At 43.0% G+C, this 23999-nt stretch overlaps 2 protein-coding genes across 5 annotated transcripts in view; one reads left to right on the plus strand and one right to left on the minus strand.

The window, feature by feature from the left end:
* Positions 1-588: 588 nt before the first annotated feature.
* alg13 (ALG13 UDP-N-acetylglucosaminyltransferase subunit) lies at positions 589-8903 on the plus strand. Of its 4 annotated transcripts, none has more exons than XM_082974410.1 (24): positions 589-1001; positions 1321-1404; positions 1604-1654; positions 1766-1812; positions 1969-2041; positions 2415-2496; positions 2665-2833; positions 3016-3085; positions 3204-3312; positions 3567-3631; positions 3741-3841; positions 4083-4198; positions 4330-4561; positions 4789-4878; positions 4965-5121; positions 5224-5368; positions 5462-5497; positions 5758-5813; positions 6047-6118; positions 6353-6530; positions 6603-6722; positions 6830-6870; positions 7974-8127; positions 8328-8903. In XM_082974410.1, exons 1-24 carry the CDS (start codon positions 882-884, stop codon positions 8591-8593), a joined length of 2634 nt encoding a protein of 877 aa, XP_082830536.1. In that variant the 5' UTR covers positions 589-881; the 3' UTR covers positions 8594-8903. The 4 variants fall into 4 exon arrangements, with proteins under 4 accessions (XP_082830536.1, XP_082830537.1, XP_082830538.1 ...); XM_082974411.1 differs by having other exon boundaries at positions 4974-5121; XM_082974412.1 differs by having other exon boundaries at positions 4789-4872; positions 4974-5121.
* A 1966-nt stretch (positions 8904-10869) lies between these two features.
* The window catches only part of trpc5b (transient receptor potential cation channel, subfamily C, member 5b), a 32689-nt gene continuing 19559 nt past the window's right edge, over positions 10870-23999 (minus strand). Inside the window, exons 5-12 of the mRNA XM_082974414.1 lie at positions 21757-22093; positions 21284-21423; positions 20807-21129; positions 20047-20242; positions 19040-19249; positions 17673-17714; positions 13454-13543; positions 10870-13310 (exon numbers count right to left, since the gene is read on the minus strand). Of these exons, the coding sequence (XP_082830540.1) occupies positions 12432-13310; positions 13454-13543; positions 17673-17714; positions 19040-19249; positions 20047-20242; positions 20807-21129; positions 21284-21423; positions 21757-22093 (2217 nt within the window). The 3' untranslated portion in view covers positions 10870-12431. The remainder of the gene's footprint in view (positions 13311-13453; positions 13544-17672; positions 17715-19039; positions 19250-20046; positions 20243-20806; positions 21130-21283; positions 21424-21756; positions 22094-23999) is intronic.

Raw genomic sequence — 23999 nt, forward strand, 5'->3', positions numbered from 1 at the left:
CTAAACACCTGTTTTTGCTTTGGCATTATGGGGTGTTGTGTGTAGATTGACGAAGGAAAAAACAATTCAACCCATTTTAGAATAAGGCTGTAACATAACAAAATGTGGAAAAAGTCAAGGGGTCTGAATACTTTCCGAATGCACTGTATTATTAACAGTAGGCAACAACATTTTAACTCACAATATTGACTAGCCTATAATCAGTCTCCACTCCAGATGAGTGCTGTAGATTACAATCCAATGTGGGTAAAAAAATTGGGATTAGAGAGGGGGGAGAAGGAAGGGAAATACATTTGAGGCAAGACACTGCCTAATGTGACAGCCTATTGTTTTAGGACTGTAAACTGTTGTTCTTCAAATTTACCTTGACTAGTGATTAAATCAAGAAAACGTTGCTTTACTATGTCATACCGCAGCCACATGTTGCCAATTTGACAACACGTAGAAATAGCATATTTATCAGGATGTAGTCTGTTGGATTTAGGCCATCGTTTACAATTGTTGTTCCTCTTAATCAGGTTCATAATTCTCTTCCTACTTGTGGAGTAGCCTTCTTTTTTTTTTACTCATGGGAGACTACAAGTATAGACACAATGGGCAATCATAATTGAATGTAGGGTACTATTTCGAGGATAAAGTATATAAATAAAAAATAAAAACATTTAGTGTAACCAATCAAATACAAGAATTTCCAATACATTTTTCAACGGTTTGACCGAGTGACGGCGAAATGAACTCGGCAATCAGTGCTCATTTGTAGCAGCTGTTTCCTTATTGCAATTCGAAAGGAAACTTTCCGACCTTCGCGTTCTTGATCGTCTACGCGTGAAGTTATGAAGCCTTGCATATTTGTCGTTTTTTATTTGCAATTTCTTTAAAATATGCAGAAAGCTTTGAAGAAGTATTTTGTAAACATGGACGAGTATCTAGCCAGCATCGGTCTCTACCGGAAAATGATGGCACGAGACGCGTCCTGTCTATTTCGAGCCGTCTCCGAGCAGGTAGGCTAAAGCCAATTTAGCAAACGTTACTCTACACTTTACACTTATTTGTATTATTTTTTTAAATATGCATTTGCAAAATAAAGAGAAAATATTACAGTTCGCAGTAACTTCGACTGAATTCATGGTGTGAAAATAGGAATTTGTCCTCTTTTGTTGTTGAATGTGTTCATTTGGTTGACTGCTAAATTATTGATACTAATGAAGTGGCCAGAGTTGAAACATGGAATGCACACAATTATGCTTCACAGGCCGCGAAGTGGCCGAATACAAAACATTTGGGAATAATGTACCGGTATTTCTTTCCTTTTTTCTCAAGCTTTATTACTCACAGAACTTCCAACAAAAGATAAGGAAAGATTGTGTCACCTTCATGAGGGCAAACCGATGCGATTTTGAACCTGTGAGTTGCAAGCACAATGTAATCACAGTACAGAGCAAGTCTAGTTAAAAATCAGTCTATAATTACATTATCGTGACATGCTTTATCAGTAGGTCTGGTGTGGCTTAGTTGGTAGAGAATGGCACTTGCGAAGCTAGGGTTGTATGCACTCACTATGCTGAATAAGGGCGTCTGCTAAATGACATGCTCTCTCTCATAGTTTGTTGAAGGGTCATTTGAGAAGTATCTGGAACGTCTGGAGGACCCCACGGTATGTTTTAAAACTACATGGTTATACAAGTTCATTGCACAACACATGGGTCAGATTCTGACCATGGACTGTATGAAAAGGGACATACCCTTTAAATATATTTTTCTAAAGGAAACCGCTGGACAAGTTGAGATAAAGGCATTGTCGTTGTTGTACAGGTATGTGCTCCACAATGTGTTCAGTTATACACCCCCACGTTGTACTACCTTTTGTTGGCTGACAGGACATTGTCAAATGAGGTTTATGTGAATTGCAGTTTTTGCTTTTAATGGAACCTGAAATGAGTGTGTTCTCACATTTTCACTGTGTGGAAGGCGGTGCTTCCTCATATACAGGTACCCTGGGAAGCCACCAACTGAGATAACTGAGAAAGAGTACGTGGAGAAGGTAAGAATGTGGTTCAGCACAGCCCACTTGAACCCAGGCCCTGACGCATCTCAAATGCCTGACTAGTGAAGTAATTACCAGGAGAAATTGAATCACATTGCTAATTAAAGCAGGTGTGTGGAAAGGTGAGATGACGTGTGAGACTTTGGTTTGTCCGCTAGATGGTGCTGCTCTCATTTTATCCTTTGAGAAGACTACCGCTATTTCAAAAAGTCAAATATTTCTACATTTTCAGTTTACCAGCTTCTATCTTTCTTGCTTCCATCTCTATGTAGACAATGTGATGTCTATCATTTTCACCATTGAATGGTTAAACGAGTGATGGGGATAAAATGCATTACACTCCTGGATTCTGCTCTTGACTGTATTGCAGATTTTGCTGTGTTGCTCCAACAATGGCCACTACGACATTGTGTACCCCAGGAACTACCCGATCGATGCAGCGCTGTGTCAGGGTCAGTACTCTCAGTCCATCAGAATTCTGAGGAACCAGTGGATGTCTTCACTCTTTTTAAGTCTTGCTACTCATTGATTGTAGTTAGTCAATATTGTAATGAGCAATAGTTCCATGTGTGGTCTAAAGGGAATGTACTTATTTAATTTTTTTCTTCAATTAAATCCAGCTCTGTTGTATGAACTACTGTACACACAAGTCCTTGGTGTTGAGGAGGTGGAGTTGCAGGGCGCTTTGGAGGGGTTCCGTGGAGGAGGTCGGCGCTATAGGAACAGCCTATCGGTGTGCAGTGAGGACGCAGGCTATGACACCCCCGAGGACAGGGGTCAGACTCAGAGGTGAAGTCTTGTTCTGCACAGTCCTTTTGAATTACAGAAAGTCTTCCTGACTAAACCTGCCTTATGGTCTTCCAGTTACCTACAGTATGCATAAATTGCCCCTGCATCTATATATTGGAATAGTCATTGTGAATTTTTTTTTCTTGCATGTTTTTGTCAAGTATAATTGTTTACTCTTGTAGGGACGATTGGGAACTCAATGGGTACAATCGCACAGAGGACAAAGCCAGACCTGGAGCAGAGGAAGCGAAGGTGACAATCTTTTCTGTTTTAGAAAGTGGTCTGGTTATCAGCTGAGGTGTTGTAGTTTATAACATTACTGAGATGGAATAGATTCTTGGGGCACATACAGTCTCTTTCTCTTCCCAAGACTCCAGATGGACCAACAAAACTCTCTCTCCCGTACAAGGTGCTCAAAGCACTGGATTCTGAGATGTACAGAAATGTAGAGTTTGACGTATGGCATGACAGTCGCAAAGGTATGCCATGTTGCCCCTTCTTTTGGGAAAACTTGAGTTGGATTTCTTGTGGTAAAATGGGACTGTTAAGGTGACCGTGAAACTTTTTTAGTAATAAAGAACATGTTTCAAGATCCACGCAGTGCAGAACTTATCTGTGCTGAATATTCACATGGGGTTGACATGCTCATACCACACAGATTTTCTTTTTGACGTATAATAGTTGTATAATTGGGCATTCTGGAATGGCATATAATGTCTTGTCTCTGAAACAGAAATGCAGAAGACTGATTACATGGTGTTTGCTGGAAGACAGTACTTCTTGGGAGACAAGTGTCAGGTAATCCAATTTATCCACTCATTTAAGATTCTTAGTGAGTGTTTCTTTGTGCAAACCGTACTCCGAACATACTCCATGACCGTAAGGTTAGCCCATGTCTCCTATGCAGGTTCGTCTCGACCCCAAAGGGAAGTATTACAATGCCTTCATTCAGGAGGTGGGCACTCACCCCAGCGCTGTGACAGTGTTCATCGAAGAGCTTGGAGAAAAGTGAGATACCTGTCTCTCTTTTAAAACACCCCAATTTAATTGACTTACAAACAGGCACTACTGCACAGCACCCATCAATGTGTGCTTATTTTAGTATTCTGGTACATGAATGATTGCACCTGGCCTTGCATCATCCTATTGTCAGTCATACAGTATAGTGTACATATGGTGAATTGCTTTCTACACAGTGCTGTTTTTAATATTAGATTTGAGACTTCTCTCTCTAACCCAACACTTTCAGACATCTTGTGTCTCTGACTAACTTGAAGCCTGTGAACCCTGTCCCTGCCTGGAACATCACCCCAAGCCGCAAGGGACCGTCATACAGCAGGCCTGAGCAGTATCCTGGAGAGATGGGTCTGTATACCCTTTAACCTTTTTAGATGGTCTTAGCTAGTAAGCTTCTAATAGCAGTGACATGTATTGGCTTCAGACTATTAAAGATGACTTGTACAACTTTGTCTGTTACCTCTTCTCCCCTCCCCCAGACTCTGAGGTGAGAGGCCGGCGGCGCTTCTTTAAGAAGCCCAGAGGGAAGGAAATGCTGATGGTGTCTTACAATCGATCTCAGCCTCCCCGCTTTCGGCCAGGCCCTGGCGGCATACCCCCTGGGCGCGCCCCTGGCATGTATGCCCCCGCACCACCACCAGGGACACTGCCCTATGAACATTATCACCCACATCCTCCACCTAGGCCCCCACGAGGATATGGCCCACCCAGGTCTGTGGTTGCTACTTAAATAGTCAAACGGCAGGATTGAGAACTCATTCACACGGCTGCTGTTATACACAATTGAAAGTTCCTGTGGTGCACCATTACTGATTTTGATTCTATTTACGCTTTTTGGGAAATAAGGCCGTTCCTTACCATTTATTTTATTTTAGTATCTACTGAATGATGTTGCCAATCTGGGTTCTGTTCAAAAGTTCAGCCCGTTTCCTGAACAGGCATCACCTTGTTGGACCAGAGGCGGCATACTACCCTCACCCAGGAAAACGCTGCTACCAGAGCTTCGACAACTACTCATTCAGGTCACGGTAATATACGTATTTTAATCATCTCCTGAGCAATGTTGAGCAGTGACTGAGTGTTGTGGTTATAAATGTATGTGTATTCACTTGAGCTCTTGCAGCCGAAGCAGGCGCCAGATGCATGCTGTCAACAAAGAGTGCCAGTTTAGCTATGTCCCCGAGGCTGGGGAAGAGGCGCAGGACATGGAAGGAACAATCACCTTCTACGAGATTGAGGAGGGAGATGAGACCCCTTTCCCTCCCTTGCCGGTAACGAAGTAGCACATGAACCCTCAGAGTTCAGACTTTGATAGTTGGGATCATGAGTATTCCACAGTCAACCTGCTGTCTGCTTTTTAACCTTCTCTTTAGGGACAGGCTGTAGCAAACCCCATGGTTCCAGCACCCCCTACCTACTGGATGCAGCGGGGGCCGAGCCCCATCCCCACGTCTGGCAAACAGGCCATGACCTCATCAGAGGAGGACGCTGACGAGAGGAGCAATGGTGGCGACCAGGGTAGGCCAGTCCAGTGACGCTGTCTTGATCAAATGTATTTGTTCAACTTGAGCCAGGATTTGAATGTAAATGGAGAAAATGTATCTGTCTCAGGTGAATATTCGGAGGAGTACATCTATACTGCTCAAGGTGAGTGACTTCACCTGCTGTGGAGATTTCCATGAAGTACATGGAGAGCCCTTACGACGAACTGGTAGGACAGTCCTTGTTCACCATTTTCATTATGTTCTGTAGACGCATTATTTTAACTGGTTATGTAGAGACAGATTAGGCTTTTCCATTTCTCAACTGATGGCATTTGGCAGCAGTAAAGGCTCACGATATGGAGACCCCTCGTACAATGTGGATAAAAGTGCACAATTATCTTTTGAAGTCTCTTCATCTTGCAGACCCAGGGTTCCAGAGCCCGTCTATGTATGCTGCGGCAGAGTCCACTGCCAACCTGGTACTCAAAATATCTGTTGTACTCAATATGCCCTCTCAAACATTGCCCATTTATTTATTTTTATATGCCTTCTGAAATTGCCCTTCACTTTTTTTGTGGGGGTCGAAACTAAGGGTAATTAAAGCTAATTTCACATCTGGGATGATTATATGTATTGTATAATTTCCAATTAACGTGCTTATTGGGGCTGATCTGTTTTGACTGCGTTCCTTTTTGCCTGCCTGCCTTTGTAGACCATTGAAGAGGGAGGATCTCGTGCCGGCTCGCCACAAGAGGGCGTAGCTACCTACAGCTACTCACAGCAGGTACTGACTGGATCCCTCACCATCCGCTTTACAGAACTGTTGTCACATTTTGGCGGGAGAACAGGTGTTTAATTTATACGCAGCTGCTTTAAACATTTTTATAAACTGTAGAATGTACCTCTTTGGATTAGGTAACTATTTTTTTTAAAATATATTTTAAGCATGACATTGAATTTAAGCATGAATTGTCTGTATGTTGTAGTCTGAGGGTTATTTAATGTGTTGTTTCCTCAGGTGGTGGTGAAGTCCGCAGTTATCACCTCTTCACAGGCTGTAAGCACAGCCCCAGCAGCTATCTTCACCTCCAACTCCTCTTCCGCTAGCAGCTCTCAGATCCCCCCAGCACCAATGGCTCCACCCTCAAGCCATCCAGAGGGGGCTCCCATGCCCCCACACACTATGGGCAGACCAGGTACCCACTCTATAGGAGTTATGGTTGGACATAATGAGTTGTCTAACGAATGTCTATTTCTCTTGTTCTTAGTTTTATCCATGCAGTTTCCTCCTTCCTCTCCCTGGTTTGTGAATGAGATGGGGGAAGCAGTCAGCGCCTCACCCCCTCCACCATACTCCTATGACCCCAACGGCAATGACCTTCCACGAGGTCAGAGAAATGCTGCCCCATGGCTTTTGTGTTCAAGTTGTAAACTTCTAATGGTTGAATTTTGAAAATGTGACAGTCATTGTAACGAAATGTATTTCTTTTTATAGATTGCAAGGTCATCCAATATTACTTTAATTTAGGAGTCCAAGTAAGTAAAGGGGATCAAATGAATATTTATTTAACTAGGCAAGTCAGTTAACAAATTCTTATTCACAATGACGGCCTAATATATAGCAGGGTTCTCCAACCCTGGTCCTGTAGTTTTTTTAGTTTTCTCCAACCCTGGTCTAGCACACCTGATTCTAATAATTATCTGGTTAGTAAACTTTATCAGGTTGGTTACAATGGGTTGGAGTGAACCTACAGGAGGGTAGCTCTCCAGGAACAGGGTTGGAGAGCCCTGTATCATTTACTGAACAAAAATATAAACTCAACATGCAACAATTTCAACGATTTTACTGAGTTACAGTTCATATAAGGAAATCAGTCAATTGAAATAAATTCATTAGGCCCTAATCTATGATTTTCACATGACTGGGAATACTGATATGTGTATGTTGGTCACACATGCCTTAAATAAAATGGGCCTCAGGATCTCGTCATGGTATTTCTGTGCATTGAAATTGCCATCGATAAAATGCAATTGGGTTCATTGTCCGTAGCTTATGCCTGCCCATACCATAACCCCACCGCCACCATAGAGCACTTTTTTCACAATGTTGACATCAGAAAACCGCTCACCCACTCTACGTCTGCTATTGTGAGGCTGGTTGGATGTACTGCCAAATACTCTAAAATGATAGCGGTGGCTTACGGTAGAGAAATAAACATTCAATTCTCTGGCAACAGTTCTGGTGGACATTCCTGCAGTCAGCATGCCAATTGCACACTCCCTCAACTTGACATCTGTGGAATTGTGTTGACAAAACTGCACATTTTAGAGTGGCCTTTTGTCCCCAGCACAAGGTGCACCTGTGTAATGATCATGCTGTTTAATCAGCTTCCTGACAGGTGTGGCATATCTTGTATAAATTATCACTGACAGGCATGAAAACATAATTTGAATAAAATAAGCTTTTTGTGTGTATGGAACATTTCTGGGATCTTTTATTTCAGGTCATGAAACATGGTACCAACACTTTGTTGCGTTTTTATCTTTTTCAGTGTAGTATGGGTGAACAGTAACTGGTCATGAGACAAGACATGTCTTTTGAATGAAAACAATGTGTGCCTATTTCTGTGTTGAAACAGTGGTACCAGCAGAGCTACTGGCACTCCATGGTGCAGATGCAGCAGGTGTATCAGCAGCCCGCTGCCTCCCCTCCCTCTGATCACACAGTTCCCCAGTCCTACCCAGAGCCTGGGAGAACTGGGCCTGATGGCCAGGGAGACATTCCTGCCAATGGTCAGCGCCACCCCTCTGCCTCAAACCTCTACATTATGAAGTGGCACATCTGCATTGAATAAGATCTGACTTCAGTGTCAGATTTTGTCACGAGGATGTTAAGACCTCAAGTATCAAACGTGATTCTGTGATCCACAAATTATTTACAAAATTCTTAATCTCATGTTTGTCCTCACCCCCAACCTTTTCCTCCCTACCAGGCACCCCCCTGGTCATGGACCCTCCCTCAGCAGGAGCCCCAGGCATAGTCTTCTACCCCTTGGTTCAGGACCAGTGCAGCCAACCCCCCCTCCACACCTATGAGCCTTATGTTCCGATGCTCTCTGCCACCTACCATTACCTCACACCCTGGAACTCAGGCCCTGCCCAACCCCGTGTGCTCGCATCCTACTGCCCCTCCAATCACCCAGTCAACTATGTCACTGCACCCACACACCCAGGGCACTTTATCCCTCCCAGCATGTAACCAAGCACTGGGGACACGGGGAGGGAGGCAGGCTCCCTCTACTATTCACCCACTCACATTCACCCTATGCCTGTAAATGTTAATTTGTGTCAAGTTTATTCCACTGTTCCTCTGTTGCACTTTGCTAGTCAGTGGCTGTGTCTGAAATGGCATCCATAGGGCTGGTCAAAAGTAGTGCTCTACGTTGGGAATGTGGTGCAATTTCAGACACAGCCGCGGTTCCATCCCCACAGTGTTCAGGGATGTTTATGTTAATATTAAATGTGTTTTATTTTTTTTGCTTAATTAAAAAAAGTTATGTTTCCCAGAAGTTGTAACAATTTGTCATTTGAACTGTACTGTTTTAGAGCAGGGCTCTCCAACTTGTTCCTGGAGAGCTACACTCGTGTAGGTTTTCGCTCCACCCCTGTCGTAACTAACCTGATTAATCTTATCTACGAGCTGGTTATTAGAATCATGTGTGCTAGATTAGGGTTGGAGAGCCCTGCTTTAGAGAAGTCATTTGGTATGATGGTGGTATCTGAGGTTCCAGAACAAGGCTGATGTTGTTGCTACCCTTCGTCATGATCAGCACCATGGAAAGCGCTCACTGGTACTCGGGCAGTGTTAAAATACATGCAGTTACTAAGTGTAGTTTATAACTCAGTTTCGGGAGGAGAGCTGGCGGAGGCTGAACTGAGCGCCTTGTTTTTCAGCTTTGTCATTAAAGGCCCAGCGCAGTCAGGGATCTTCCTATGTGTTATATTGTCACACTGAGGTTGGAATACTGTGAACATTATAATGTACTTTTAGTGTAAGAGCTGTAGGAAAAGACCATGAAATTTCAGCCTGTTTTGGTGGGATGGAGTTTTGGCCTGCCTGGTGACATCCCCAGGGGGTAAATTCGTCAATAAACCAATAAGAAATAGTTCCAAACCTCTGCCAATAACAGCTAGTTTTCAGTTTCCCCCTTCTGACTCAGACCACTCCCAGGCAGTGCTAGCAAAATTCTTCATTGAAAAGTTGCACTTGCTAAAACCCTATTTGTTTGTTGACCATTTTGATTGAAGAACTGCTGAATTAGGCATTTAAGAAATGCAGCTGTTTTTAGGCGGGTGATTTTAATTTGGGTGTCTCGTGTGTGTTTTTACGTGTAGTAAGCGTTTGTACATTCATCCTGCAAAAACAGTACACCACGTGTCAAACTCATTCCACAGTGGGCCGTGTGTGTGGGAGGGTTTCGCTCCACTCTTGCATTTGATCGAATAATGTTCAGGAAGTAGTAATTAACTTCCCTCACTTGGTTGTCTGGGTCTTAATTGAAAGGGAAAAATGTAAAACCTGCAGACACTTGGCCTTCTGTGGATTGAGTCGGACACCCCTGCAGTATGGGGTCACCTACTGTACTCTTCTAGATAATTTAACAGTCTAACCAGGTCTCGTGTCTTGAAGTTTTCCAGACTATCAAATTTATTTCGCCAATGAGCTTCACTTGGCTGGTGTGCAACCCTGGCAGATTTGGTTTGACAGGCTACCCAATCGGTGGTGCTAGTTGGGGACAGTCAGTACATTACCCAATGTAAATTGAACTATTTTTATATATTTCTACAATTTATAGCTGGTTTGCGGCTTGTCATTGAACTGTGGAGGTTTGACTTAAAATATTGTCCTGTGTAATTTACTGATTGTCCCTAACTAGCCCAATAGGGATATCCAATGTCAAATCAAATTGACCATGGGCATTACTATTGGGTCTTGTGCAGCTGCACGTCGAATTGATGATTACTTGGGTGCTGTGGGCAGGCTTGAAATCAACCCAACCCAAGGAAAACTGTTATGGTACACTTAATTCCGTTACATACAATCTTTTCCTATCATCTCGCAAAGCTCAATTTTGGGACGAGACTGACTTTATCCTATTTACACTTTGTAATGGCAGTCACTCTTTAAGCTTCAAAGGACTAGTCTAATCCACAGCAGGAACTTCATTTATACTGTATAGGCATTGTCTTTCTGCATTGGAATGCAGCCTTGGAATAGGAACTTCATATTGGAGCTGGAACACAATGTATGGGCCCAGACACACATATTGTAATGCGGCCTATTAGCAAGGAACTAGAGCCGTATATGGACTTAGCACTGTTACCCACCTGAACTCCCTTGGTTAATTAATCAACCACCCTCAAAGCATAGGAACAGGTTAATAACGTTATTTTACGCTCCAGGCATTTTTATTTTCCACTCCCATAAAAAAACGCAAAACCGTTCCAAGCTGTTCTTGACTTTATTTTGCTGGTCAGAACAGTGAAAACGGAACGAAAATAAGTATGGTTCTGTTCAGAACGAACCGATTGGAAAATATACTGGATAAAAATATAAACGCAACATTCAACAATTTCAAAGATTTTACAGAGTTACAGTTCATATAAGGAAATCAGTCAGTTGGAAAGAAATCCATTAGGCCCTGATCTATAGATTCCACATGACTGGGAATACAGATATGCATCTGTTGGTCACAGATCCCTTTTTTAAAGGTAGGGGCGTGGATCAGAAAACCAGTTAGTATCTGGTGTGACCCCCATTTGCCTCATGCAGTGGGACACATCTCCGTCGCATAGAGTTGATCAGGTCCGGATCCATGACCGGGGGCTGGCTTCCCCGACCACCATCCACGCCAAAATACCAAACTTTTATCAACTACTACTTCCTCAGATGACGAGAATCTGAACTCGTAAAAGTGTTCATTTTTAATTGATGAGACGGCACATTAAGGTAAACCATGAATACTGCAACTAGCGAATGCATTGCGCTGTCACAATTGCCCAGAGTATAGCTATTTTTGGACATTTCAGTGCTGTTTTGTGTGACCACAGAGGCCATCATATTACATGGCTCAGTCTTGGAATCCTAGTTCTAAAGAATCAGTCAAAAATAATGTAATGTATTTTAGTAGATCATTCTCATTATCAAATAAATGTATTTGTATACAAGCTTGTTTTTGACAGCAATTAAACATTGTTTGCGTCGGTTTCCTCTTCTAAATTGATCTTGAGTATTATAATTCACAGCCATCTTGAAAAATAAAATAAATTAGATTAAGTGTAAACATAAGACATTGATAAATGTTACTCTGCTAATATCGTGCATTACCTGTCTCAATAGCCAAAAATTGGTAGTGTCTTATTTCCAAGAAAATATAGAAAAATACAGCTTTCATAGAAAAACAGAACAGTATTATTAGTTAGTTGTCCAAAAACGACTTGTAAAGATTCAACCTGCAAGCCTGAAATAAATGTATGTCACACGACCTTGTCTACCATGATAATAACCATTCATGTTTAGGTTATATGACATACCAAACAGAACACACTGTAGGGGAAATGTGGCACATGAGGAAAACATGTGCATATGGAACAACACTGCAAAACAGGCTGGTAAAAGACAAAAAAAACTTGCAACGAGATTAAACATATTCGTAAGAGAGAAGTTTGGACAATGGTGATACCTCAGCTGTGTATATGAACCCCTTTAATCTCAGTGATATTTTGATGAGTAAAATAGAAATAACTGGGTCTCAACTGTATGAAAACAATTGTGAAGAGAGGATGGTGAGCTTACAGACCCAATGATCTAAGGATCACAACGGTAGGTGGCAGTATGCAAAGATGTAGTTATATTGCAATAGATAAAGCTTCTTTTTTTTCATTATATGTTTAGAATCTTCCTACTTTGCTATGATATCTTTGTGAAAATGAGTCCTGGGTTTTGTATACTTAGGTCAGCCCCTTATTCTTTCTGTCCTTTCAGCAGAGTGACCTGAACATACAGTAGTATTTTGTCATTATTCCGGGGGGGATCTCTAAAGCTGTGTTGTGATGGAGTCCTCCTGCTCAGCCCCCCACTCAGAGGAGTCCAGCTCGTCACAAGGTCCTATCCAGCCCTCAAACATGTCCTCACTAGAGCCCAGGAGGACAGCCCGGGAGCTGGAGGCCGTGATGCTGGAAGCACAGTGCAGGGGTGGCAGGGAGTGGCCTGGCGGCGGTAAGGAGTGGCCCGTGGGTAGCAGGAGCAGACTGTCACTTCTGTTAGCCTGCTGGGGTGACACCAATGGCAGGGCCTGGGGAGGGGCATGTGGTAGCTCCTTCAGGTTCCCCCCCAGCTGGCCCAGGTGGAACAGGCTGCGTGTAACCGGGGGATTGGGGGGGATCTGGATGTCCGGCCAGGTTGTGGGCTGCCGAAGCAGACCGTCTGAGATGCTGTAGGTGGGCTGGTGCATCCTGGGAGGAGGGGACCTGGGCTCTGGGACGTGTCCGTTCATGCGGGAGAAGAGTAGGCCCAGCCGCCTGATGGAGTCTCTCTTGGACTTGGAGAAGCGTTGCAGCCGGCCACTACTGCGGGTTAACGCAGCGGAGGACGTGGGGGAGGAGGAGAACCTGAGCCCGTTGCTCTTTGGTCTGTTGTCCACTGCCCCCTCTGCCCCTGACATGGACTTAAAGAGGGCGGAGACGCTGAACCCAGAGTCCTTGCTCTTCCTCTCAGTGATTGACGTGCTGAAGGATACCCCCTTGGCCCCTTGGTCCCTGGACTGACCCTGGGCCTGTCCAGCCCCTTCTTCCTCGTTGGCCTCGTCCTGCTGGGTAGCCTCACTGCTGGATGAGTAGGTCCTCCGCGGAGGCTTCCTGTCCCCCAACAGGTCCAACACCTCGTAGCGGAAACTGGAGATGTCCTGCTTGAGCTCCTATGGATCAATTAAGAGGGGGTTAGAGGCGAAGGACAGATCCACAATGAGGGACAGTTAGATATTGCTCAATGACTATGATATATATATACAGGAACATTTTGGGGATGAAAGCTTAAATACACAACTTCTGAGATACCTACCTTAAAATTCTCCTCTGTCAGTCCCTCGTCTGTCTTAGCACTGCGGATCATGGCTGCTACATACCTCTTCACCAGGTTCCTGATCACCTCCTATACACAAAGACACACAGCAGAGAAACAATCACATTAGACACACTACTACAGTATGAAATGAGTGGTGAAGTCATGGGCACATTCTAGAAACAAGCATATTTTTCTTGGTAAGCTATTTTTGTAGACTTGTACCTCCCTAAGTAGGAAATGATCTGACATTTGGGGAAAAAGGCTCTTCCTTCCTTGCATGCACACATTTGCATGTTGTGTTTAATAAGGAAAAACTGTTTAGGCATATTCATGACATTTGTATTAGCTTGAGTTGAAAATCTGGACGTACATAACTTTGCATTGATTTGCATGTTTAGGACACAATGGACCAATGGTTGAAATCAAACCAGACTTTTTCTTTTACAGAACAATAATTTGGTGTAAAAACAACAATTTAATGAATTGTGGAAGAGGATATTTGTGGAGGTGTTTGTAGATTGCATCTAATAGTGTGCGCTGGAAGGGTAAGAGATACACTATACAAAAGTATGTGGACACCCCTTCAGATTAGTGGGTTCGGCTACTTCGGCCACACCCGTTGCTGACAGGTGTATAAAATCGAAAACACAGCCAGTGCAATCTCCATAGACAAACATAGGCAGTAGAATGGTCTTACTGAAGCGCTCAGTGACTTTCAACGTGGCACCGTCATAGGATGCCAGCTTTCCAACAAGTCAGTTCATCAAATTTCTGCCCTGCCAGAGCTACCCCGGTCAACTGTAAGTGCTGTTATTGTGAAGTGGAAATGTCTAGGAGCAACAATGGCTCAGCTGCGAAGTGGTAGGCCATACAAGCTCACAGAACGGGACCGCCGAGTGCTGAAGCACGTAAAAAATGGTATGTCCTCGGTTGCAACACTCACTACCAATTTCCAAACTGTCTCTGGAAGCAACATCAGCACAATAACTGTTCGCCGGGAGCTTCATGAAATGGTTTTCCATGGCCGAGCAGCCGCACACAAGCCTAAGATCCATGTGCAATGCCAAGCGTCGGCCGAAGTGGTGTAAAGCTTGCCGCCATTGGACTCAGTGGAAACGCATTCTCTGGAGGGATGAATCATGCTTCATCATTTGGGTTTAGCGGATGCCAGGGGAATGCTACCTGCCCCAATGCATAGTGCCAACTGTAAAGTTTGGTGGAGGAGGAATAATAGTCTGGGACTATTGTTCATGGTTCGGGCTAGGCTCCTTAGTTCCAGTGAAGGGAAATCTTAATGCTACAGGATACAATGACATTGTAGACGATTCTGTGCTTCCAACTTTGTGGCAACAGATTGGGGAAGGCCCTTTCCTGTTTCAGCATGACAATGCATCTGTGCACAAAGCGAGGTCCATACAGAAATGGTTTGTCGAGATTGGTGTGGAACAACTTGACTGGGCTGCACAGAGCCCTGACCTCAACCCCATCAAAAACACATTTAGGATGAATTGGAACGCCGACTGCGTGCCAGGCCTAATCACCCAACATCGGTGCCCGACCTCACTAATACTCTTGTGGCTGAATGGAAGCTAGTCCCTGCAGCAATGTTCCAACATCTAGTGGAAAGCCTTCCTGGAAGAGTGGAGGCTGTTATAACAGTAAATGGGGGACCAACTCCACATTAATGCCCATGATTTTGGAATAAGATGTTTGATGAGCAGGTGTCCACATACTTTTGATCATGTAGTGCATGTAGGCATACCACTCACCTCACCACATGCACTAAGAGTTGCCTCAGTGCCTCCCTTTCTCTTATAGGTTCTGCCCTATTCCCCAAACTCCTTCATTTGGAGCGGCAGCTGTATTCTTTGATACAGCAGTTTCATTAGACAGCGCAGGCTCCAGTCAATGCATTCGGTTTTACAAGTCAGCTGAGGAGCCCCAGCAGCACAAGGCCTTAACTGGGGGAAATGAAGGGGAAGGGGGGGAAATGAAGGGGAGGGGGGGAGAGGAGGGCCGCCAAAGGTTGAGCTAATTGCAATTACTGTGGTGAGCACCGACTAATAAACAAATGAACATCCCACTAGGCACACACTGGTTGAATCAACATCATCTGTCAACCTATTGTAACGTGGAATCTTCATCTTGAATACGATGACTTAACCTGACTAACAAGTTGTTACATCAATCTTATTTCAACATAATCATCAGAACTGTGTAAAACGTTGAAATTGTGTTAAATTCCACATAGAACCTTTTCAAATCTTTTTCATCCTATCATCATTGCCTAGTTAAATAAAGGTTAAATAAATAAAAAAAGATATTTAAAAAAAACATTCAATATATATATTGTTGGGTGGTTGAAATTGTTGAATTTCATATTTGATTAGACATATTTATTTTGACCGTATTTCAATGTCGATAGTAAAATGGTACGTTCGAATCGACGTCATCGTTTCAACAACACGCTGTATGTGAAAGTAAATTCAGAGTGAGGTTGGGTTTCTGTAGGCTACTCTGACATCTGATTTGCCCAAAGGACACCATCATTTCAACGTGAAGCTAGGAATATTATCATTCATCCATTGCTGATTGGATCTTTGGAAGTTTAGAAGTAGTGAACATTAGCCTTTTAAATGTTACGCTTAAGGCACGATATTAATAATACACTTTTACCTTTGGATATTGTCTTTTATATGTGTTATTCATAATATCTACTGTATATACTATCCAAACAGAAGGTACCTCTCCTTCAAATGTTGATATTTCGGTTGCGTTCACAGTTAAATATCCAGTTTGTCTACAAATTAGTTATTGATATGTTGGATTCACGTCTCAACCAACAATCTAAGTTAAAAAATAGCACTAAATTGAATCAAACTTTAAATGCACTTCAAATAAAGTTTGATTTGATTTAGTCCTATTCTTCAACTTAGATGTTTGGCTGAGACCGAGACGTGAATCCAACATATTAATTATTAACTTAGAAATTTGAAATCAACCAATCCTCCTTCATATAAAAGACAATATCCAAAGGTAAAAGTGTATTATTAATATAATGAATTTGGCATCCTTTTTATAGGCCTAATGATACTTCCAAAGATCCAATTTAACCATGTTTGAATACCATATATACTATAACGTACATGTTGAAATGATGGTGTCCTTTGGGCAAATCAGATGTCAATGTAGCTTACATAAACCCAACCTCACTCCAAATGTACACTCACATACAGCATGTGTTTAAAAAAAGGGATTTACTTTAAACTATTCTGTTATTGAGGGTGTCTACGCAAATGAGTATGGAAGCTGATCAGTGGTTAAATGTGTTGACATAATAGCTCAGCTGTTTCTGAAACTAAGCAGGGTACAAAGCGATAGGTGTCTGGATGATAGACTTGTTTTTACTGACGTGCATTACTCCTCATAAACCAGCAGGAGTCACTGTTCAGGCAGGAATTGTTGGACTGTGTCTGTGTTTTATTTCAAGATACCTCTTTATTTAGGTTGAAGGCATGCCATTGAAACAATGACGTTGATTCAAACATACCATTTATTATCAACTTTGAAACAAGATCTAATGAAATATGAAATACAACAATTTCAACCACCCAATATACTGTATATTGAATATGGGATGAAAAAGATTTTAAACATTTCTGTGGAATTTTAATTTAAACATATACTGTACATAGTTCTGTGATTATGTTGAAATTTGATTGATGTCACAACCTGTTAGTTACGCTAAGTCATTGTGTTGAAGTTTGACCCTAATTTCAATGTTTAAATGAGATGAAAACAGTACCGGTTGATGACTTTATTTTCAAATCCAAATGTGTTTTTCCATGTAGATTCCACATCACAATAGGTTGAGAAATGATGTTAAAACAACATTGATTCAACTAGCGTGTGCCAAATTGGGACATGCCAGGGATCAGAATGAAACCTACCGCCAAGCTCACCACCACCATAACGACGACACATCCAGTAACTGACACCTGTTCCCCACTTTGCTCAAATGTCAACAGCGTAATAATAGATTCTAATACATAGTGTGCAGTGCAAATGTCCTTCATGCAGCTCAACAATGAGGCGTCAAGAGGGTGTGTGGGTGTGTGTGCGCGTGCGTGCGGTGTGCGTGGCGGTGTGTGCGTGCGTGCGTGTGTGTACATGCATACACTCTGGTCCATAGTTTTTATGATAGCAGCTTTTTTACCTGATAATGCTGGTTCTGAATCAGGTTGTCAGCATGCCGCTCCTAGAACAAAATGAAAAAGCAGAAGAATGAAACTACTTTTGTTCGTGCGCAGCATTTATATTAACCGCACAAATGTATTGGTATCACTCTAGTGGCGTCTCTGCAGATGCGTGTTACATGTGTGCTGTGAGAGTGACGCAATGCACATGTTCTAAACAGAGGCTAAAGAGCTAAGGAATTTAAAGGTCCAGAAGTATGTGGACAGTAACGTTTTGTTTATGATCTGTGCTCCAGCACTTTGGATTTGAAATTATACAATAACTTTGGGGTTGAAGTGCAGACTGTTAGCTTTCATTTGAGGATATTTTCATCCATAATGAGTGAACCGTTTAGACATTGCTGCACTTTTTGTATATAGTCCCCCTCATTTCAGGGAACCAAAAGCATTTGGACAAATTCACTTATGTGTATTAAAGTAGTCAAAAGTGTAGTATTTGGTCCCATATTCCTAGCGCGCAATGACTACATCAAGTTTGTGACTCTACGAACTTGTTGGATGCATTTGCAGTTTGTTTTGGTTGTGTTTCAGATTATTTTGTGACCAATTGAAATGAATGTTAAATAATGTATTGTGTCATTCTGCAGTCACTTTTATTGTAAATAAGAGTAGAATATGTTTCTAAACACTTGTACATTGATGTGGATGCTACCATGATCACGGATAGTCATGAATGAATCTTGAATAATGATGAGTGAGAAAGTTAGGAGGCAAAAATATCGCACCCATGTGACGATAATTTCAGACTTTGTTCCATTACATTTTCTCCTCTTCAAACCAAACTTCTGATTCAAGAGGCTGCATATCCATTATTATCCAACGTTATATCCCCAAAAACATATGTCTGTTGTGTTTGGTGAAGGTAACGCGAATGCCTCTGCGTAAGCAGGGGTGTGGAGGAGTAGAACAGTGGAACGGTATAACAGGCGATTGCTGCTGGTAGAGGAGAGAAGTTCAGCTGACTGGGAGACATCCAGTGAATTTGGAGCCTGAGGAAGGGTTGCTTGGCAACATGTGCCTGCCCACTGCAGCTGGACGCTGGATAACCAGGATATACAGAGCCTTGTCAGTGACTTCACAGCTGGGGGAAACTGATAGCCCTAACACTATTCTCAAGCTCTCCATAACATTTACAGGCAAGGATCCCATAAAACGTATACGGTTGTGTTATGGTATAGAAATAGAGGAGCAAGGCGATGATTGTAGTAAAGCAATCGCATGTCTTCCACTGATATGACACAGCAAAAAGGAAACTGCCAGGTGAGAATTTAGTGAGTGTGTGTACACTGTATTCTATATTGACTGTACAGGTTTGTAAATGTTGTACCGTGAACTCCTTTAAGTTCTCGTGTTTCCTTGGGTCGTCAGGACTGGGATGGTCCCGTCCACACAGGCGGTTGTGCGTCCACACACACAGGTACCACACTGACTTGGGGCTGGGGACGATGTTGAAGGGCGGAGGGAGAGTTCCTCCCTCGTCAAAATAACTCATCCACAGCTTGGTGCGGGCAAACTTCCATTCAATGTCCGCATGGTCCTGTACAGGGGTATTTAGATATTAAAGGAGGGCTGCACCATCAGAATTAAATCTCTCTTACATCCTATGCGATCACATTTACTATCACTGAGTGTGATGAAAAACCCACTTAATAGCAGGGCTAAAATAACATTTGATCTGCTTGAAATAAAATTGTTTCCTTAACATGTAGTTACATCCTGTCTTCCCTTTCCCTAGATGTGCCTTAGGCAATGCGCTGTTCTCTGATGGGAGGGACGGGGGTTGATTGGTGGATTGTAGGATCTGTGTGTGTGTGTGTGTGTGTGTGTGTGTGTGTGTGTGTGTGTGTGTGTGTGTGTGTGTGTGTGTGTGTGTGGTGTGTGTGTGTGTGTGTGTGTGTGTGTGTGTTTTGTCCCTGGGAGCTGTGCATTTTCACACAGCTCCCAGGGAGAGTGATACATGGGCAGGAGGCCCTCTACCATCGGGGCTTACATAAGCTCTCGCAGAAAGGTTAGTTGGAGGAAAATAAACAGATATAAATACGTCTCTGTGTGATGCCTGCAGCCCCATAACTACAAACTCTCTAAGATGTTTGACCTGCCTTTCATGATCTACAATATATTTTATCGCAATGACTCATTCTGGTTCTTATTCCTGCTGAGATTGAGAGACACTTTGCATAACTTCTTGAGATCAACTGCAAGCGCCGCTTGATCATTAAGCACCAGCAAGAGCGCCACGAAAAAGATGGGAAGGGCCATGTGACTTCCCCTGACAAAGGAGCTAGCAGACAGCTGAGAGAGAGCTGGACAGAGAAACGACGCAACGTGACTCACAGCGATGAGCTGATAGGAGTTGTTCATCATGGCGATGAGCATGTTGAGCAGCACCACCAGGGAGATAACGTTGTAGGTACCGAACATGGTGGCTCCCACAAACTCTGTGAACTCATGGCGTGCCTTCACGTTGGTCACGTACAGGTTGAGCAGGCCGAATATCGACCAGAACAGGGACTGCAACGTCTCAAATAGCCTGGGAAAGAACAAGATATACAGATATTCTTTTTTTTAAAGCCAAACAGCAGAAGCCTTTGAATCCTAAACAGATGTTTTGCATTACAGTTACTCAATGTAATATTAAAACCTAGAAAACAGGCGAGCGATGCAAACTGCTCAATCTCCAAAATGACTCAGGGGCTGGAGGAAGCAGATGAGATGTAGTACACTGCAGTATCTTTTATTCATTACGGGACAGGGAGAGGATTATGTGCATACTGCAGGTTTCTGTGTGAAACCTCGGGGAACACATGAAAAAGTGCTTTTCAATTACAACAGGCATTGGAGTATAAGACCCTGTGTGGAACCTGTCACCCTCTTCCCGAACAATTCGTATCTCTTCATGTTCCATCTCTGCTCCCCTCCCAATATCTTTCAAGCTCCTTCCTTAACCCTGCCCTCTACCTCTTCACTCCCCTCCTTGTCTCAGAAAGTACTTGTTTCATTCATCTCTCCATATGCTCTTCTTTCTCTGTCTATCCAAACCCCTCCTTTTGTCATGACACACTCTTTCTAGGACAAGGGCCCTCAGATGACTCACGTAGAGAAGGCATTGTTCTGCTTCTCGCAGCGGATGCCCTTGCAGTTGTTGGGCTCGTCCGAGGCCTTGGTCTCGTAGTAGAAGTACAGTTGGTTGAGCCCGTTGGCGAAGGCCAGCAGCACCAGGCAGTAGATGAAGAGGAACTTGAGGATGTCCAGCAGCATGCGCCCCAGGGAGATCTGCAGAGGCCCCAGGTGGGAGTTGGCTGTGAACAGGGAGATGAGGCGCAGGGAGCTGAAGATGTTGGCGATAGCAAACAGGCCCTCGGCGATCAGCGTCGGGTGCCACATCTCCCACTCCTCCCGCGGCCGAGAGCTGTTGTACTGTTGTTGAAACGGAGAGAGGCTGTTAGCTACTTGCCAGAAGGCCATGGTTATCATATTGCAATGTGTAAAGCGGGCAAAAAGAAATAGACAGGAATTTCTTAGCCCTCAAAATATCATCAACTCATCTTGAAAAAATAAACGTGTGACTTACCTTGAAGTAAGCAACTATTTTGAGTGAGATAGTGGCCAAGTAGAGAGAGTTCATGGCAAAGTCCATCAGGTTCCACCAGTCATGGACGTACTCAGTGAAGCCTCCGTCCCACATCTCCTTTATCTCAGCCCAGATGAAGCCTGAAGGGGAAACATTTGTCAAGTCAGTAAGACACATGGCATTGCACACTACAATTAATGTCACCTGTCATGATATTTTTTTTCTATCAGCACAACTAGTCCAAATCAGAAACAGATTAATGGCAGCAAATACAGCATTGTATTTCTCAATATCCACCCAGTTACCGGTTAGATCCTGTTAGAGATGGATTATAATGATAAGGCCTGTGCGTGATCATGTAAAAAGGTACGACACTGACCGATAAGAATATCTCTCTAGCCCTACTCCTCTTTACAGTGCTGGACGCTATAAAACCTCCCCCATCGCTGCCTGCCACCCCACCCCCTGCTCACCCAGCACCCAGGGAAGGATCATCCACTCCACCACGGTGGGCGGCGGGCCCTGGACGTGCAGGTCTGTTCTCACGATGTGCTGGGAGGCCAGGAGGAGGAGGAAAAGAAAAGTCAGGTAGGAGGCTGTGTGGCAGATGAACTTGATGAAGGGCTTCTTGATGAAGAGGCCCAGGGCGCTCTTGGGGGCCAGCAGGTAGACCAGGGAGAAGATGGGGAAGAGCAGGCCGATGGTGAAGCAGGTGACCAGCTTGACCGCCCAGTGGCGTCTACGCCACCCGGGGAAACCGTCGTACCACAGGGTGGCCAGGAGCTGCTGACAGTTTGGCTGGGATACAAACTGGAGAGGAAGAGAGTATCAGAGATGAAGGGAAGAACATCGGTAAGGCAAATCGAAACGGCAGTATCACCCTTGGTAAGTGCTATACAGGGTGATACTCAACCTATGTCACAACTCTCCTTCATTGGCAATAGATAACAGTTCAACTCCGGCCAACACGGGTCAAATTATTCGATCAACAAATAGAATAGAAGTGCCTGGGGAAAGAATACCACGATGGATATTGTACACATCTCAAATAGGCTTCTTCCAGTGCTTCGGATATAAAGTTGATGTGTGCTACAGATCATAAAGTTCCTGGCTCTTGCCAGCTTCCGTGCAGGAAAACTAACTTCCCAGTGTTAGACCCCGGCGCTATTCTCCCACTGATGACCCCTGAGGTTGGCACTGCAGCTTATATCCCCCAGAATACCCAAACAAACAGCCCTGCCAGCTGCACATGGAATACAACTGAACAATACCCAAACAAACATCCCTGCCAGCTGCACATGGAATAAAAATGAACAATACCCAAACAAACAGCCCTCCCAGTTGCACATGGAATACAGCCGTGTGCAGAACTACTTGCTGTAGTTCGTATTTCTGACATCTGATATGTTATAAGCAGCATTGGCTTGCTCATTCAGTAGTACTGGAAACAGGTTTGTTTCGGATAGTTTACTGTATCACAAATTCATCAGGACAAGATGAATCTATAACCCATCTATAAACTAATCTATAACCCATCTACATTAACTCATCTGCCCCCCCCCTAACCCATCTCATAACCATCGCCCTATAACACCTCATCTATAACCCATCTACATAAACTCATCTGTAACCATCTATAAACTCATATATAACCCATCTATAACTTATCTATAACTCATCTATAACCCATCTATAACCCATCTATAAACTCATATAACCCATCTACATTAACTCATCTAAAACCCATCTATAAACCCATCTATAACCCATCTATAAACTCATATATAGCCCATCTATAAACTCCTCCATAGCCCATCTATAAACTCCTCCATAACCCATCTATAAACTCATCTATAACCCATCTATAAACTCATCTATAACCCATCTACATTAACTAATCTATAATCTATCTACATTAACTCATCTGTAACCATCTATAACCATCTATAAACTCATCTATAACCCATCTATATTAACTCATCTGTAACCATCCATAACCATCTATAAACTCATATATAACCCATCTATAACTTATCTATAACTCATCTATAACCCATCTATAAACTCATATAACCCATCTACATAAACCCATCTATAACCCATCTATAAACTCATATATAGCCCATCTATAAACTCATCCATAACCCATCTATAAACTCATCTATAACCCATCTATAAACTCATAGAACCCATCTACATTAACTCATCTATAACCCCATCTATAAACTCATCTATAACCCATCTATAACTAATCTATAAACTCATCCATAACCCATCTATAAACTCATCTATAACCCATCTATACCTCATCTATAACCCATCTATACCTCATCTATAACCCATCTATAAACTCATCCATAACCCATCTATAACCCATCTATAAACTCATCTATAACCCATCTATAACCCATCTATAAACTCATCCATAACCCATCTATAACCCATCTATAAACTCATCTATAACCCATCTATACCTCATCTATAACCCATCTATACCTCATCTATTACCCATCTATAAACTCATATAACCCATCTACATTAACTCATTTATAACCCATCTACATTAACTCATCTATAACCCATCTACATTAACTCATCTGTAACCATCTATAACTACCTATAAACTCATCTATAACCCATCTACATTAACTCATCTGTAACCATCCATAACCATCTATAAACTCATATATAACCCATCTATAAACTCATATAACCC

This window comes from Salmo salar, chromosome 04 (assembly GCF_965601325.2).
Source record: "Salmo salar chromosome 04, fSalSal1, whole genome shotgun sequence".
Lineage (NCBI taxonomy): Eukaryota > Metazoa > Chordata > Actinopteri > Salmoniformes > Salmonidae > Salmo > Salmo salar.